The sequence below is a fragment of the Xenopus laevis genome, chromosome 7L (assembly GCF_017654675.1).
Source record: "Xenopus laevis strain J_2021 chromosome 7L, Xenopus_laevis_v10.1, whole genome shotgun sequence".
Taxonomy (NCBI): Eukaryota; Metazoa; Chordata; class Amphibia; order Anura; family Pipidae; genus Xenopus; species Xenopus laevis.
Window position 1 is genome coordinate 27,850,918 of NC_054383.1, and position 18,141 is coordinate 27,869,058.

Genomic DNA, 18,141 nt, shown 5'->3' on the forward strand with positions numbered 1-18,141 from the left:
TTGTACATGTAGGTCGAACAAACATGATGAAAGGAAAGTGTACAAATGGATCGTTTCGCTTGCTTCTCCCCATGAAGCAGGAGATAAGCGAGACAGTAACTGTTTGGTAACAGGAGATGCCTAGAACGCTTTACAAGCAGCGAATCCATTGCATTACAGGCCACACAAGGTAACACAGAAAAGCTTCCTACTGACACATCTAATGAGGAGGGTGAGGTGCTGTGGGAAAGATGCTGCCTTGTTACAAATTGCTCTGCTCCCTGGCCTTAAATGTTTAATTACTCATTTTAAAGAAACCTGCACAGTTCCAGAGCCAACAAGCTGTTTCTGCCCCCAGTGGTCTAGGTTCCATGTCCCAACAGGGATAATTTTTGGATAGAGCAGAAAGAGCTTTTGCCATGGGCCCCAGCATCAGTGGGACCTTTTTTGGGTGTGGAGGTTAAGTTAATAAGATTGTTATTCTGTAAAGTTGATGGCTGGCACATAGGGTGTTCTGTCACTGCCATCTTGCAGAAAACAGTGGTAGAATCGACACTCCTAACTGCCTGTAAAATGCCATGTTTAATACACAAAGATCATTTAAAGAGTTCAAACGGGTATTTTTGTGCAGACAGTGCTCCAGCACTCCATGTACTGATTTCATTACAGCATAGTGGGCCAAATCAGACAATCCGATTGTTTAGACCCCAGGCCAATAATGGATTATATTGGGGACCTATGGGGGGGGCACATCACATTAGTGAACAAAATTAGGCCTTGCCCAATGGGACTTTTAAACCTGTTTGATATCTGGCTAGGCAGAACCACATGTGGACTCCATCCATGGGCCGATAAACTGCCAACTCCATCTGGAGGAGCCGCAATATGTTTGCCTGCAGGTGATGACATTCTGATCACTGAGGTTATCCCCCAGTAATCAAAAGCCCAACAGGCAGTTGCAGTGTTATCAATAGTGTTTGTAATAATAGCTGTAAAGGGCACTGGCTCAGCACACCAGCAAAGGAACTCTAAGATGTATAATTGATTGCATTTGGGAAACACTTCCTGTTGTAAACAGTAACCGCTTGGATGCAGCTAAGTGATGCATTAAGAAAACAAACAATTAGACAAACATCAATAAGCCAGACCGTGAACAACAGCCCTTTCCCACTACCAAAGGGTTTACAATTCAGAAACATTTTGTCATGGGCATTTGTGCCTTTTTGAAGTGTAATCAAAATACTGTTGGTTATATTCCTAATTAGATGTTAAACACACAAAAAGGTGGCCGTGCATGCCCAGATTCGCTTGGGCAGTTTGGAGATTTCGACCATAGTTCCCAGACCCCAAAGGTATGTAAAGCACTTGGGAAAGACAGTTTTGACTGTTGTGTGAGGTTCTTGGTTGGTCTGCCCAAGCTGACAACAAAATAGGCCAATACCATATCTCAGCTTGTGTATAAGGCATTGGAAAATGTGGGCATTAGAGGAGATTCTGCTCCTTCTCAAATATCATCATTTGGGTAAATGGCAGAATGCCAACATGCAACATCATACACTTGATAAAGAGCCTTGGTGCTCGAAACATGTCATATTAAATAAAGGCACTTTTGCAGCAGTACTTCTGCGCTGTTTTGTATCGACACCTATATTTTGGAACCACTATTGATGGATTTGGATGGAAGCAAGGTGCTGCGATACCAAAATTAAACCACAGAGGAATAAGTACCAGTTTATAGCATTCAACCCGCAACATCCCCACAGCACAAAGGACAACTGATCAGATCATTAAAGGGTTGCTTAATTTTGTATGTTATAGAATGGCGAACTCTAAGCAACTTTTCAATCGGCCTTCATTTTTTCTTTTTTATATATTTTTTTTAATTATTTGCCTTCTTCTGACTCTTTCCAGTTTTCAAATGAGGGTCACTGCCCCATCTAAAAACAAGTGTTCTGTAAGGCTACAAGTTAATTGTTATTGCTACTTTTTATCACTCAACATTCTACTCCAGTCTTTCCTTTTCATATGCCAGTCTCTTATATTTCAATATTTTTATTGTTTTACAAAACTGAGAAATGCAATGCAATACAGTTATGATAGTATCCATATAGTATAAGAAAACACACTTGGAAATTTGCTACACAAATCATTTTCCGTATAAATCCAATCTTAACATAGTATTACAATAAACAATTTACAACCAACCGTTTCATTAATTGTATCATATCAATGAAACGTTCACACTTACAAATTGACAAAACCTAGTATTGAAACTATAGGGTTCATACACTAGAGGAGTAACACGGTAGAGTAGTACTTAAATGCTCAAAAAAGCTATTGGATAATCCGCCCCATGCCTATATTCTAGCCATGGAGTCCAAACCCGTAGAAAGTTTTGGGAGTCCAATAAGATACTGGACAGTTTCTCTTGACCCACAATCCAGTCAATTTTATTTTTGGTAGCAACAAAGGAAATTTGTTTAGTTTTCCATGCTTTTGCAATAGTCTGTTTCGCGACCGTCTCATATGCCAGTCTCTTATTCAAATCAATGCATGGCTGCTAGGGTATTTTGCACCCTAACAACCAAATATCTTAAAAACCACAAAAAAATAAAAAATGAAAACCAATGGCAAATTGTCTCAGAATCCCACTCTCTACATCATACAAAAGTTTAATTTAAAGGTTTAATTTTAAGGTTGTCCACCATTACTTTCATTATTGGTAAACACCAAACATCTCCACCATTGCAGATTTTAACAATACATGTCCACCAGCTGTTTTGCAAATATGTACCTGAAAATCAGTCGTGAAGCACAAGTCTTTCCGCAAGTACTTCCTAATAAACACGCTCACAACATGAGCAAGAGAAAATGATTACTTTTCCTAATGATTATCCAGGTCAGGGCTCTACACTCTGACAGGAAACAGACCAGCAGGAGCCCAAAGTGTGAATTAGGTGCAGGTGCTGCTCACAATGTCTGAGTAAACAGATGCGACACACTTTGCCTAATTCTTATAATGAATCTGGTGCTGCTGTGACTTATACTTGTATTTCTCTATATATAGGTAAAGTTCATCTTGTTTTTTTTATCAATGATTTTAAAGGGGTAATTCAAGTTTAGGTACATTTTCAGTATGTTATTGAATGCCATACTCTTAGTGACTTTTCAATTGGTCTTCATTTTATCTTTCTGAATTATTTGCTTTTCTTTTATGCTTCTTACCAGTTCTGATCCCGGCAGCCGATAAATGATTGCCCTTTGAAGAAATAATTTTATCGTTGTTCCTTTTTACTACTTACTTTTGCTATTCAGTCTCTCATTCAAGCTACTGTCTGTTGCTAGAGTAAATTGGGCCCCAGCAACCAGATTGCAGAAATTCCAAACTGATGAGCCGCTGAACAAATGGTATGGGATCTGTTATCTGGAAACCCGTTTTCCAGAAAGCTCTCCCATAGCTTCCATTATAATAAAAATATATATATATAATAAAAATGTTCCTTTTTCTCTGTAATAATAAAACAGTACCTTGTACTTGATTCCAATTAAGATATAATTAATCCTTATTGGAAGCAAAACCAGCCTATTGGGTTTATTTAATGTTTACATGATTTTCTAATAGAAAAGTTATGAAGATCCAAATTATGGAAAGATTCATTAGTAAAAATGGATTGGCAGCTGCCATAACTATAAAGCAAACTGTGATCAAATAGAAATTCCGGATAATATCCTGAGCCTCAGATAAAATCAGCAGTGATAAAATACCATTTTGAAATACCAACTTCCTCTGTTGAAGAGAATTTCCAAATGTGCATTTATGCTACAATTCTCCATATCATAAAGCTCTACTCATTATGGCAATCTACAAGAAGAGATTAGGGTCAATGAATTAGGCTGCTGGGAAAGAGGCTGAGTTCTAGGAATTCTCCAAGGACACAGAAAATTCATAGAAGATCCCAATGACCACCCGTGCCTTCACCTGCAGGAGAAGCCATGCTAATTAGGAATGGATGGCACAGGCCGGCTAGTATGGCATTAAACTACAGCAGCATTGTTAAATAGCATTGATATATCTCACAAAATAAATAGGCAGAGCAAAATGCCACATCTGCAAGAAATAACAGAGCTTTCTAAAAACATAGGAACCCATGGTGTGAAAAAAATAATTTTAATTAACTTTAAAAAAGAATCATTCTGTTAAAACGAAGGAGCTAGGCTATTCATGGTTTGTTCTAAGTGCTCTGTTCTAATTTAGTTATCATTTATGGATGTAATAACTGTGTAGTGACTGCAATCTCCTTACATATGCTTGTATATGTAAGCTTATATGTATGCTTATATATATATATATATCTCAGATCTGTCAACTGTCACAATTTTTGTGATGAATTCAATTTTGTATTCATGCTAGAAGAGCAGAAAATCACTCAGACTTTCCAAGCATCCACATTCCACAAACCTGATTGGCCAAGTAATTGATCATAACGTAATGTGGGTAACAGTAGCATGGGTAAAGTAATGGTAAAGGGGTTGTTCACCTTTAAATTAAATTGTACTATGACATAGTGAGAGTTATTCTGAGACAATTTGCAATTGGTTTTAATTTTTTATTATTTGTAGTTTTTGAGTTATTTAGCTTTTATTTCAGCAGCTCTCCAGTTTTTCAAGTATCCGGTGCTCCCTATAGAACGGCTGGGCGGCATGCCGCCCTAGGCCCGGGCCTTTGTGGCCTTTCCACAAATTACCCTAGCAACCATGCCTTGATTTGAATAGGAGACTTGAATATGAATAGGAGAGGGCCTGAATAGAAAGATAAGTAATAACAATAAACGTGTAGCCTTACGGAGCATTTGTTTTTTAGATGGGGTCAGTGACCCCCATTTTCAGAAGAAGAAGGCAAATAATTCAAAAACTATAAAAAGGAAAAAATTAAAGCCAATTGAAAAGTTGCATAGAATTAGCCATTCTATAACATACTAAAGTTCAAGCACCCCTTTAAACTCTTCTGTTGCCGTTCAGCCTGAAAACACTTGCAATGGAATTTTCTGGCCAAAAATTGTCATTATTGGCAGTCAGCTTTAATCTGTGCATGACAATGTGAGGTGGCTCCGGGTCATTTCTGGCTCTTTTCCACCAGCTAAAAAGTGTCCCATGTGCCATAAGCCTAATGTCTCTATATGACAGCTAAGAATCAGGCTATAGATAAAGTGCTTGCTGGAAGTTCATACCAGGAACTTATAGACAAGTATGAGGCTTGGGAATTATCTTGAAGGAGAAAAATGTAGGCGTGGGAGACCTTTTCCTGAAATACCTGTCTGTTGCCTTCCAGCTATCCTGGCTAATGCACACATAAGGCAAATAACTGATTTATCAATCATGCACTGGCAAACCCAAGAAACAGAAAGAAGGTTTATAGAAGGACATTGAGGCCAACAGCCGATGAGGAGCCCTTTGGTGAATAAAATCGTTATACTCCGTTGAGTAGATGAGGGCTTAGTTATGCTGACTGCGAATGAACCATTTTGCCTCACAATTCAAACCATTTCCAGCTGCACAATCGTATGGTGAGTGTGTGGTCCAAACCAATGTGTGGGCATTCATCTTCTGATGCAGTTGCCATGTGCCCATACAATTAAGGCATATCAGTTAATTAGCTGACCCAGAAAAGCATGTTCAACTCCTTCACTTGCACTAAGCAATCCACCGCAGGGCCGGAACTAAGGGTAGGCAGAGTAGGCACGTGCCTAGGGTGCAAAGCTGGGGGGGCACCAGGCATGTACCTTTTCTACCACCCTTAGTCCATCCCCTCTCTCCTCTCTGGACTATCGGCTCGCGATTTGTGTCCACTCACCCACGCATGCCAGCTTCAACATTCAACCGGCCAGGTTTCCTAGGGCGCCTGGCCCGGCTCTGATCCACCAGTTTGTCATGTCGGCTGATTGAACAAATCAGTTTTTTGCCCATACTCCCTTCTATTGAACTGTCACTTTTTTGGGGTCCCCATAGTCCTTAAAGGGGTCTTTAAATTAACTTTTAATTTGATATAGAGCGTTTTGAGACAATTTTCAATTGCTTTTCATTTTTTATTATTCATGGTTTTCGAGTTATTCAAACTCAAAAACTCCAGTTTGTAATTTTAGCATTCTGGCTGCTAGGGTTCAAATTACCCAAGCAACCATGCATTGATTTGAATAAGAGACAGGAATATGAAAAGGAGAGGAACTGAGTAGAAAGAGCAATAACAATACACTTGTAGCCTTACAGAGCATTAGTTTTTCAGAAGGGGTTTAGTCAGTGACCCCCATTTGAAAGCTGAAAAGAGGCAGAAGAAGGCAAATAATTCAAAAACTATAAAAATAAATAAATTCTATAACATACTAAAAGTTGACGTAAAGGTGAACCAACCATTTTAATGTTCTTGACCCAGAGTATCATTACTGATTCCTGACTCTGGGCCCTTATGATTCTCAACATTGAATATACCACTCATAGGGTAAATCCACTAGTACTTTGAAAAGATTTTAATTCCAGAACTGTAAATCCGGATAAATGAATAGGTCTGTCACTCTTGCTGCATCCATCCAGAGCAAAAGGAAGAGGTGCAAATTGGAAAAACACAGGCGGAGAAGTTGGGAAAGCGGCAAAACAAATTAGTTTATTCAGTGGGAAATGGACATCTGATTTAGAGGGTTTAAGTGTAAAGATATCTCCTATAGCACCATCACCTGATATAGTATTTACATTTGAATACAAACAGAGCCCATGTGCAAAGGAAAGGAGTAGGGACAGACGTTTATTTATTTATTTTTTGGGGGCCAGCCATCTGTCCTTTCTTGTAACAAGATCATTTACCCCTCCTCTGCCTCTGAACAAGGATTACTGATGACCTAAAGGCAAATCTGTTGCACGGGTCAGGATGAGAGTAATGGAATAACAAAAGGGAGACTTGTGTCAGATGCTCGCTAGACTGCACTGGATAAAACAAATTTTATATTGCACCACTGTCTGAAACATGATATTATCCAGGATTTCATTGCCAGTAGGGCCTGCCTGTATTTCACTACAAATCCCCAAAACTACACTCTTCTATACCTGCTATCCCACAGTCACAGATTCACAGTCCCTTCCCAGAGACAATTAACCCACTGCTACTATAGACACAATCTCTCTCTAATATACCTGCTATCCCACAGTCACACTCCCTTCCCAGAGACTATTATCCCACTGTTACTATAGGCACCATCTCTCCCTACTATACCTGCTATCCCACAGTCACAGCCCTTCCCAGAGGCTATAATCCCACTGTTACTATAGGCACCATCTCTCCCTACTATACCTGCTATCCCACAGTCACACTCCCTTCCCAGAGGCTATTATCCACTGCTACTATATACACCATCTCTCCCTACTATACCTGCTATCCCACAGTCACACTCCCTTCCCAGAGACTATTATCCCACTGTTACTTTAGACACCATCTCTCCCTACTATACCTGCTATCCCACAGTCACAGCCCTTCCCAGAGGCTATTATCCACTGCTACTATAGACACCATCTCTCCCTACTATACCTGCTATCCCACAGTCACACTCCCTTCCCAGAGGCTATTATCCACTGCTACTATATACACCATCTCTCCCTACTATACCTGCTATCCCACAGTCACACTCCCTTCCCAGAGACTATTATCCCACTGTTACTATAGGCACCATCTCTCCCTACTATACCTGCAACCCACAGTCACAGCCCTTCCCAGAGGCTATTATCCACTGCTACTATAGACACCATCTCTCCCTACTATTCCTGCTATCCCACAGTCACACTCCCTTCCCAGAGACTATTATCCCACTGCTACTATAAACACCATCTCTCCCTACTACACCTGCTATTGCAACAATGTTTAATACAATGTTTTTACAGTATGTTCTCTCTCCATGATACTCCAGTTTGCTCCCACGTAAACATACAGGCTGGTTAATTGGTTCTGATAAAACTGACCATAATATATGTGATGGTGATTGCAAACTCCTATGGGACCAGTACTGATTTAAATTATGTATAACTGATATAAGTGCTGTATTGGTGCTATATAAATAAAAAGAAATAAAAATGAGTGTGTATAAGTACAAATGCTTGTCACTGTATGTAAGAAGCTCCTTCTACAGGTCAGATGATGCAAATTGTCTGATACCTTTTTTCCCATGTTTCTTTTTCAGCCTCTGTTAAGGCACGGCGTGGCATGTTTTCTGTTGTACTATATAAATAAACACCTACATACATTGGCAATTAGAAGTACAAATACAGTGACAATAAAAATAAACATCATATAAATGCATGATGTTCTTTGTTTATAATTTTTATTTTTTTCTGGAAAGCTTGCATTCTGACATATATCAGTTAGCCAATAAATAGTATCACATTAAACCTGAGTTGGGTATTACAGTGTAATTTGGGCCCCAAAATAATCAGTTTAACACACAGTATTGTAGCCATCTTTCTTGTTTCAAGGTTGGTCGTCTCCATTTCACACTCAGTTCCTATCCACACCAGTCAAACCCCCTGCTGTTCTCTCCCACCTCAAATATTCCTCAGTGACCCTTCCATCTGGAGTCTCAGTTTCATCAAGACAGTATTATCTCTATTTAATACTATTCTCCACTTTTCCTTTGTCATCACAATACATATTGAAATATACATCATTATATTAGAGCTGTCCCATAGTCGGCCTGTGTCCTTTAAAGTTATTTTTATAGTCTCCAGAATGCGTATAGAATTCTTAGTTTGATATAAATTGGACGGCACTTCAATAAATAACTAGTGGTTAGGCATAAAATATTGAACTTGATGCATATGTTTCTTTACAACCAAAGTTACTATGTTACCATGTAATTATTGAGCTTGGTGTCCCTATATTGCCTCTGTCCTACAATATATAAAATGAATACTGTGCTTATTGGAGAATGAACTGAACTGTCACTTCCATTTTTGGAAGAAGGGTGACATTTAATCTGTAGCTCTACAGCAGCTTGCTGAAATTAAAGCTACACAGGATTTTTCTTAGTCCACCTCAGTTTACATGTGCCGAGAAACAGCCTGGTTAGCAGCGTCAGACTGGGCGTCCAGGGCCCTCAGGGGCTGCAACCACAACGCTCCCCCTTGTGACATCAAGGTCCCCCTCTCCTGAGGTCTCTCCCTCCATCGCCAATCCTACTGCCTGCCTCATCGCAAGCGACAATGGAGGGTCCGCAGTGCCATGGGGAGATAAACTCTATCGGTGGGGCCCATGAAGCCCGGAGGCCCTCTAGGTTTTTTCCTGGTGGCCCACTGGCCCAGTCCAACCCTGCTGATTAGCACCCCAACCAATCAACCATTGTCAGAGAAGGATCAGTAATTGAAGATCACTCACTGATCCAGAGGGATCATCTACCACTAATTATATAAAGTTCTGAATGGTTATTTTTCCTGAAAATTTAAAATCACTATCCCATAGGCTGTCCAATTTGTATTTGGTGCTTGAAAAAAAAAGATTAAATGAGAATGAGTTAAAAAAAAAAGTGTTATCTATCTTATTTACATGTAAATTTCCTTGGTTCATATGAGTCCAGATGAGCAAAACTCCCCTTCATCAATCTCTGTACTGGTTTCTAATACAGTTCAATATGGGCGAATCTGTCCTGTTTTGCGAAACTGCGTAAAAATTTGTGAAACAGCTATTATTAAATTATTAGACTATTATTCCCTAAATGCCCATCACTAGTGGACAAGGAAACAGCTCCCTTCTCTCTGTTTTTTGTTTCCTTAGCAGTGGCCACTGTGCTGGTCATGGAGGAGGACAGTGACCATTAAGTTGTATTAGGAATAGTAGCTAACCAGAATTTGCCATTTAGGTAACTGGCTCTGATAAAAATTAAAACCATTAAATAAGGTAATCTTGTATGTCTTTATATAGCAACTCATCTCCACTCATTCACACACCCTTTAATATCATATTTTTTATCCTCTCTATAAAGAACACATTCTTCACTAAACCTCAGCTGCCAAGAGAACTATCTAACCCTCATATCTCACTTGTCAGACACAGAACTCCAACTAACAAAGCCACATATCAACACTTTCCATACACTCAAACCCAACTGCCAAACCTACATACAGTATCTCACTCTCCAAACACAGAACTTTACCCAAAAAATGCTCATATCTCCCCATCCAGACACAGACTATAAAGCAAACGAAAGGCCAACAAATTTTGGGCTTTGCTCTCACTTTGTGGGACATTCACTAAGATGTGTAATTGCGCCAGCGTCCGCTTTGCCGCACTTCGGCAGGCGTATTTTCGCCAGCGCTATGCAAATTCACTAGTTACGCTAGCGATGGTTAATTTGCATACAGTGCCAAATTGAAGTTACAATGGAGGTATATGTAGCAGAACTACACAAGCCTGGGAAACCTTCAAAACAGCAAATAAAATTTTTATTTTGCCCAACACATGTGCTCACTGTATAGTTAAGTTGCTATGAGTTAGGAAATGTAGGGGGGAAGGAGGGTAGCCCCAAAAACATTTTCGATCTTTTTCAGCCTATCACCCATAAAAAATGAAAAAACACCAGCGTTTTTTTTGGGACTTTTTTTAACTTTTTTTGAAGCAATCCCTATCTACTCTATTGCACTTTGCCTGGTCTGAGGTGGCGAAGGAAGTCTGGCGTAAAAGGTAGCGTTCAGAATCATTCGCGTGTTAGTGAATTTGCGTAGTTACGTCCGTTGCGCAAATTCGCCAGGCGTAAGGGTGCGAAGTAACACTAGCGAATTTACGACAGCGTTCGTTAGTGAATCGGCGAATTAACAAAAATGCCCAACGCTGGCGAATTCACGCTAGCATTAGGCGCTTCGTCGTTTAGTGAATTTGTCCTTTATAGCCTGTAGCTAACTGAAGAAGACAAAAATGTTTCATTGCATTCTACCTGGCAAGGTACAAGGTCTACATACTGTAGTGAAGATTTTTTCTTGCTATTAGCTACATGTGATTTGATTGACTGGTCCTAAATCTTATTATTAAATGTATAATGGCAGCTAGAATTGGTCAAAGTGCTTGTCTGAGGACTTTCGCAATTCCCTATATTACCAATTTGGTTGAGACCTCGATTTTATTTGGTTGACTTTCCCCAATATATAATATATATATATAGTAATGACACCCATACTCAAGACTGGAGGGGCTGATAAAAGCTGGAGGACAGCTACACATTGATTCTGGTAAGCAAAGAGCGTGCTAGAAAGTTTGTTTTCATTTACTATCTCCCAGCACCACATGGACTTTCCTAATCTGTTTATGTAAGAGAAGGCAAATTATCATGCAACACAACTAACTGTAATTCCAAGGGTAGATTATATTGGCCTTGAACCACCAGTAATATATATGGCTATAGGTGTGTGTGTGTTTTTATCCGTAGACAACATAGACAACACCAGCAAATACACCAAATAGAATATTAAATATATTGAGATTTATGTCAGAAGGAGCAAGCAGTATGGCAGCTGATATCTATAAAAAGGCAATATGTGAATTAGGAATGTCCTGTGTCCACAAAACCCATGTATTGGCAATTTTAAGAAGATATTGGAAAGACTTATTTCTTTAAATAGGGTGTTCTGTTTAAATAGCTGAGTGAAGAACACGAGAGGGCTTCTGAATATTAATATGCCATATTCAAGGAAGGACTTACATAATTTTATTTCCAGTTAATTCTATGAATGACTCAGAACCATTTTTGGATTTGATTACAATGACTCAGGAAGAATAAAACCATGATACAGTAATGATAAATGCTTGTGTTTTATTGCCATAGGCTAGAGACGGGCTTATATAGAGTGCTATAGAATATCAATATACCCATGCCATATATACTTTAAGAATATAATATTGTTGAGCATTTCTAATATATAAACGTTCCATCCCCTTAAATGCATGAAAATTATTAAGGCAATGCTCCTATAAATAATTTATCTTGCTGGGTAGCAGTACTAGAGCTCTAAATGTGTACACATACTGACCAGTTGCTGTTTTGTAGCCTAACTCAGTATGTGACATCAGAAGTGTGAGGGAAGTAATTTAGATGGTAAGCTCAACTGGTGCAGAGACTCATGTAAATAATGTATAATCTCTGTAAAGTGCTGTGGAATATGGTGGTGCTCTATACCTAAGATAATACTAATACTACTAATAATAATGATACTACTACTACTACTACTACTAATATTAATACTACTACTACTACTACTACTACTACCACCACTACTAATACTATTATTATTACTAATAATAATAATTGAAGTTAAAAGTAAAGAGTTAACCTAACCCCTGCCCTATGAAGGGATGTATTCCCATTGTCTCAAGAATTGCATGGGTATTCCCAAATCTGGATGAAAATCGGACAGATAGCAATAGGCAGGTTTGATTTTTTTCCATCCGGCAAAGACTACATAAGTGTGTGGTGTAGGGCCCTCTGTATGAATTTATTGTTGGCTCCAGGGGCATTTCAAGGCTCTAAGATGGCCAAGGCAATGCTCTCTGCTTTAGAAGAGACCAAATAGCTTTTTGTCACCCCTTGTTATTTGACTGCTTCTGCCTGAGGTGAGTTTCTCAACTCGCTTAATGGCAGCAGTGCCCCTGGTTGCCCCCCATGTCAAGCATTGGATGAGCCTGATCTGGCCCAGTGTGACCTCACTATAAGAGCTGATTTGGCCAGCTTTAGACAGGAGGCGAAGAAGCTGAACACGTTAGTCAAAGTCAGTGACAGGCGTTAATAAGTATAAATATTGTTCACATCATGGCATTCTCTAGGAGTGTTAGGAGAGTAACTCTGCCCCACCCTTCATCTCTGAACTCATCTCTAGATACTCACCCAACTGCTTACTATGCTCCTCTACTGACCTGCTCCTCAACTCTTCTCTCATTACCTCGTCACACACTCGAAATTCAAGACTTTGCAAGGGCTGCACCCCTCCTCTGGAATTCCCTCCCACAGTCTGTCTGACTTTCTCCCATCCTTTCTGTTTTCAAAAGATCTCTTAAAATACACTTATTTAGAGAAGGCTATCATCACTATGTTTAGTTACCAAATGCAAGCTTGCTTATTTTTGCACCTTTTGTCTCATTCCCTTCCCCTTTAGATTGAAAGCTCTTTTGCACATGGCCTTCCTCACCTTTTGTATTGGTACTGCTTGTAATGAATGTAATTTATGTGATTTCTTTGTATAAGTACATTTATTTTACAGTGCTGCGCAATATTTTGGTGCTTTAAAAATACATGTTAATAATAATAGTCAGGGTAACTAGTATGGACTAATAAATCTGAAGGTGGGGTCTCCAAATAGTAAATAATAACTTACCACACCAGGGAAGAGGCCCAGGTGCACCACCCTGAGCCCTCAGTACGGGGAGCAGGCAAACTGAAAATTCTTTGGAGCAGGCACACAATAAAGGCAATCTTCCAACCAGGCAGTTGAATCAAAGTGAAATAGTTTATTGTGTCCACAGCCTTACGCGTTTCGTGTTACAAACACATAGTCATAGGCTTATAGCTTATAACCTATGACTAAGTGTTTGTAACATGAAACGCATAAGGCTGTGGACACAAAATACTATTTTGCTTTAATTCAACTGCTTGGTTGGAAGATTGCCTTTATTGTGTGCCTGCTCCAAAGAATTAACTAGTATGGACACTTCTATGTGTGGGGTTACTACTTCTTCTACTACTACTACGTACTGGTAGTGCTTTCAGTTAAATCTATAACCCTAGTGATGCCAGGTGGCAATGCTAACCTACTAAGCTGCCCCTTTTGCTCAATATATTTTGTTCAAGAGATACTGATATTTTGCTGTCAGATGTAGTTTAATAGGTAACGAGGGATGCTGAGATTTACAGGGCTGGAATGGTGTTTGTGCAGGCTTACACTAGGCTTGAGTATATATAATATAAGTGGACAAAATCTCCCACCTCCCATCTCCAAAGCATTGAGAGGGATGACAGTGTCTGATGATGGCACGCTAGAGCTTGGAGGAAATGACCTGCTGTGCAGCACTGTGAGCATGGGGAGAACGTCTGAGATAATTAAATCTGTTTAAATTTCTTCCTAGGACGCTCCTATCCCACATCTGTAGGGTTCCTTATTCCCCTGCTGTGATTCAAAGGATTAGTGGAGTAATTATTTGCTCCCACTGTAATAAAGAATAACGTCCTGTAATAGTGTTTTCCAATAAAGCTTAAAACACACATTTCTTTTTTGTTTACATGAAAGAAAAAAAAACAGCTTTGGGGCTGGGAGAACATCAGCATATGCTAACCACATAAAGAGCCAAGCTGAGATATTTTGTTCATATTTGAACATTTGGGTATCTGTGTGGGTACTTGGACAATTATTTTAAGACACGTTGACCATATCTATGTATTTTGCCGATTGATAGATCATATCAAACACCATTGGTTCACAAAGGCCAGGATAGTCCTTAGTGCTTGTGTAGCAGATACCAGGCCAGGCCCCGTCTTTACTTTTTTAGTATGGGACACAGGCCAGGTGCCTGCATTTGCCAGCCTCTAATGAAAGCTTAGTGCGGATAGATATCTTATGCTGCTGAGCAAAGGTACAACTAGTCCACATGAATAAAGAAATATAAATATGATCCTTTCTGCCAGATCTATATAAATTCACAAACCAAAATTTTCCCTGTTGGATCAAAAAAAATGTATTTTTTCACCTGTGACAGGTGCTGGGTTTGGGTTGTGCAATCATGCTGTTTTTTCCATGTTTCCCCAGAGCCCAGTCCCACCCTGGACTGAATCAGTAAGCTGCGATGGCTGTGAATAACACCAATACTGATAACAGGGATCCTCAATCAGATCACTAAAGAAATATCTCCCCATATACATCAATAAGGGGTAACAAGCAGATTTTATACTTTGGTTTTCCATCTCTAGGGACCACAACATCCTTACCTCTATTTCCACTTCATTGGTCAGTTTTGTTTTAGGTGCAAAATGTTAGACTTTTTTTTTAATTTAAAGGGATACTGTCATGGGAATTTTTTTTTTTCAAAATGAATCAGTTAATAGTGCCACTCCAGCAGAATTCTGCATTGAAATCCATTTCTCAAAAGGGCAAACAGATTTTTTTATATTCAATTTTGAAATCTGACATGGGGCTAGACATATTGTCAATTTCACAGCTGCCCCAAGTCATGTGCCTGCCCTCCTTTGAATGAATTAGCTAGGTGCAAGTCAGTCCTATTACACATTCCCATGACAAATTTTGTCTTAAGAAAGACACCCCTCTGTGGTGTCGAAATAAAGTAAGACGTTTGTAATTTTTTGTAAAGTCCAGAGTGTGTCATTATATTGTTGTGTTTTACTTAAATTTAAGGACATTACTGAACTACAATCCCCGTACCTTTAGATACCATAGATTGTAGTTTAGCAAAAGCTCATTTGTTAATTAGTTCAAATCACTGTAATGTACAAACAGGGCACAAATATGTCTTTAAGGCTTGTGACACACGGGCAGATTCGGGGAGATTTAGTCACCTGCCGACTAATCGCCTTTTCTTCTGGGCGACAATCTCCCTGAACTGCCTTTGTGTGTCTTCCCGTCCGCTATAATGAAAATTTGCCTGCGCTAAAGCACACGCCTCGGCAACTTTGCCCGAATCTGCCCGTGTGTCACAATCCTAAGGCTACAGACAAAATCCAAGATCAACATAACATCACTCTGTTGTCGATATAAAGAACTTCAAAACACCATTCACGAAAAAAAATAAGATTATCCATTTGCACTGATAGTTATTCCTACCATGTATTTCTCAAATGTTGCCTCTGAAGCCTAAGCCCTGATATTATTGTAGAGTGTTTGCTTATCTTACCTCTGTGAGCACTTGCACACAGTATGGTCAATTTTATCAGCAGCCAGTTAACCTGCCTGTATGTTTTTGTAGTTTGGGAGAACCCACCCAAACACAGAGAGAACATATAAACTCAGGTTGCCCAAGTGGCAATGGGACCATACCCAGCCTTGAATTGCAGCAGAACTAACCATTGAGCCGCCGATCAGATAATATACTTTATTGCATTATAAACAAAGGAAAGACTGTAAAAATAAAGACATAAATAAATGCAAGTGCCAAACAGCTAGTTTCAAACAAGGTGATAAGATGCTTGCAACCTATTTATGAGCAGTTATCTGCAATGAGATTGCCAAGATGTCACTGGCCAACACCAATAACTTATTCTGGCCCAACAAAAAAAAGTATAGGTGCAAACACGCTTAATAAGTTAACAATGGTGGCACATGGGGAGATTTTGCGACTTTGGGTGACTTTGGAAAACCGTAGCGAAGCGTATGCCATCCAGCCAGCGACTAAAGTGGTGAAGTGGTGAAGATTTATTGCAGGCGACTAAATCTCCCTGTTTGCCACCACCATAAAGAGCAGGATATTCAGTTTTCTCTACTTACTATCTCTTACTTCACTCTCTCTATATACATATACACAGAGATTGTCAAGTTTTTATAAATTATCCATAACACAACATATTAAGCAGCTCTGTACAATAAGACCATGGCATAAATAACAATATGATGTACAAATAAAGGTTAGTATTTGCTTATTTGCTCGGTGTGTGTGTATTTCTATATATAGTGCACCGTAGCATAGCTGTAGGACTCCTGCACTTGCACATAGGCACAAAAGCACATTGCTGAGTAGCAGGAATTGGCAGCAAGAGGCAGACTTTGGAGGGGCTTCATTCACACCCTTAAAATATCCCTTTGCCGTGGAGGGTGAGACATTTCCCCAAGAGTATCCTGTATCAGCAGCACCCATGGCCGTGCCTCATACTCAGTTGCGAGGAAGTTTCCCTGGATCTAATGGAATATACATGAACTAATTAATACCAAAAAACCCAAACTACAGAAATTTGCTTCTACACAACCCAAGGCACTTATAAAGCCAACCCCGTTGCAAAACATGAACATACAGACTATTGGTTATTTTCCAGTGGACCCCCACTTTTCCTTACCTGCCAACTCAAATTCTTCTGCCATTTGCTATGAGCTCCTGAGATAGATTTGCTTTTCATCAATACTAATGATCCTGACGCAGGAAAGAAAGAGCATTCCTATTCCATCCCATGCATACTCCCTGATTAGCTGGCTTCTTGTCATGCACAGAGGGATTATACTATATCATAAAAGATGTGTAAAGGCTGTGACAGCTCCTGGGAGCCCCGCCTTCTGTTGTCACCCCCCCCCTTATGCACCCCTCCCTCACAGGAAACCATTCCCTCAACCTGGGAGAGAGATGATAACAGCTTGAAGCCTCACTCCCCATAAGCAGCAGCAGAAGATGGGGGAAGGGAATGGCTCTCGTGGGACCTTGTCAGCAATTGGCATTAGAAAGACTGATAATAGGAGCTACACAAGTCTTTCCTCCTCCTGGGTGATGCACAAAGCCTGGATCTGTTTACAGCACATGCACTTTGTGTAGCCGTGCAGTTAGGGTCATGTGCCAAGGTAGCATTCCCAATGGGAAACCCAGGATAAAGGAAATAGCAATCAGGAAAGTCCTGGTTCGGTTCCCGTGTCAGCTTCTTATGATCTTTAAATATTTAGGCAGGCTCAATAATATAGAGAGATAAACAGGAAACAAATCCCATGTCTAAGTGCAACGGGAGGCACAAAACTCATAGGGCCATTGAAGATATGAATTTGCTTAATATAATCTACAATAAAAATATATTTTTATACTATTTTTAAATGCCATGATGTCCCTTCTTTCTTTTAATATTTAGGCAGACGTTGTGATTTTGGATACCACTGGGAGGCACAAGGAGACTGTCTGTACAACCAGGTATCAACAGTGCAGTCAATTGCTGTTTTGTTTCATGCATATTTGTGCCCATTGGGCAGCGCTATGCAACCATTCCCACGAGCAGCTAGCAAGTGACGCTCATAGGATATTACTTGCTGTGCCATGTGAAAATCTCCTATATGTCCACAGATTCATACAAACGTACAAAGAAAAAAAATAGAATCAGTTGGATCTTTAGCAGTGATACCAGAGGCTACTATTGAATTTCATCCCTATTTATTTAATGCAACCAAAATTGGATGGCTTCT

The 18,141-nt window shown here is 39.7% G+C and overlaps 1 protein-coding gene across 4 annotated transcripts in view; it reads right to left on the bottom strand.

Moving 5' to 3' along the window:
- The window catches only part of ldb1.L (LIM domain binding 1 L homeolog), a 54,315-nt gene extending 37,121 nt beyond the window's left edge, over positions 1–17,194 (bottom strand). For all 4 annotated transcript variants that reach the window (XM_018224314.2, XM_018224313.2, XM_018224316.2 and 1 more), the window contains exon 1: positions 17,043–17,194. In XM_018224314.2, the coding sequence (XP_018079803.1) occupies positions 17,043–17,067 (25 nt within the window). In that variant the 5' untranslated portion in view covers positions 17,068–17,194. The remainder of the gene's footprint in view (positions 1–17,042) is intronic.
- Positions 17,195–18,141: the final 947 nt, after the last annotated feature.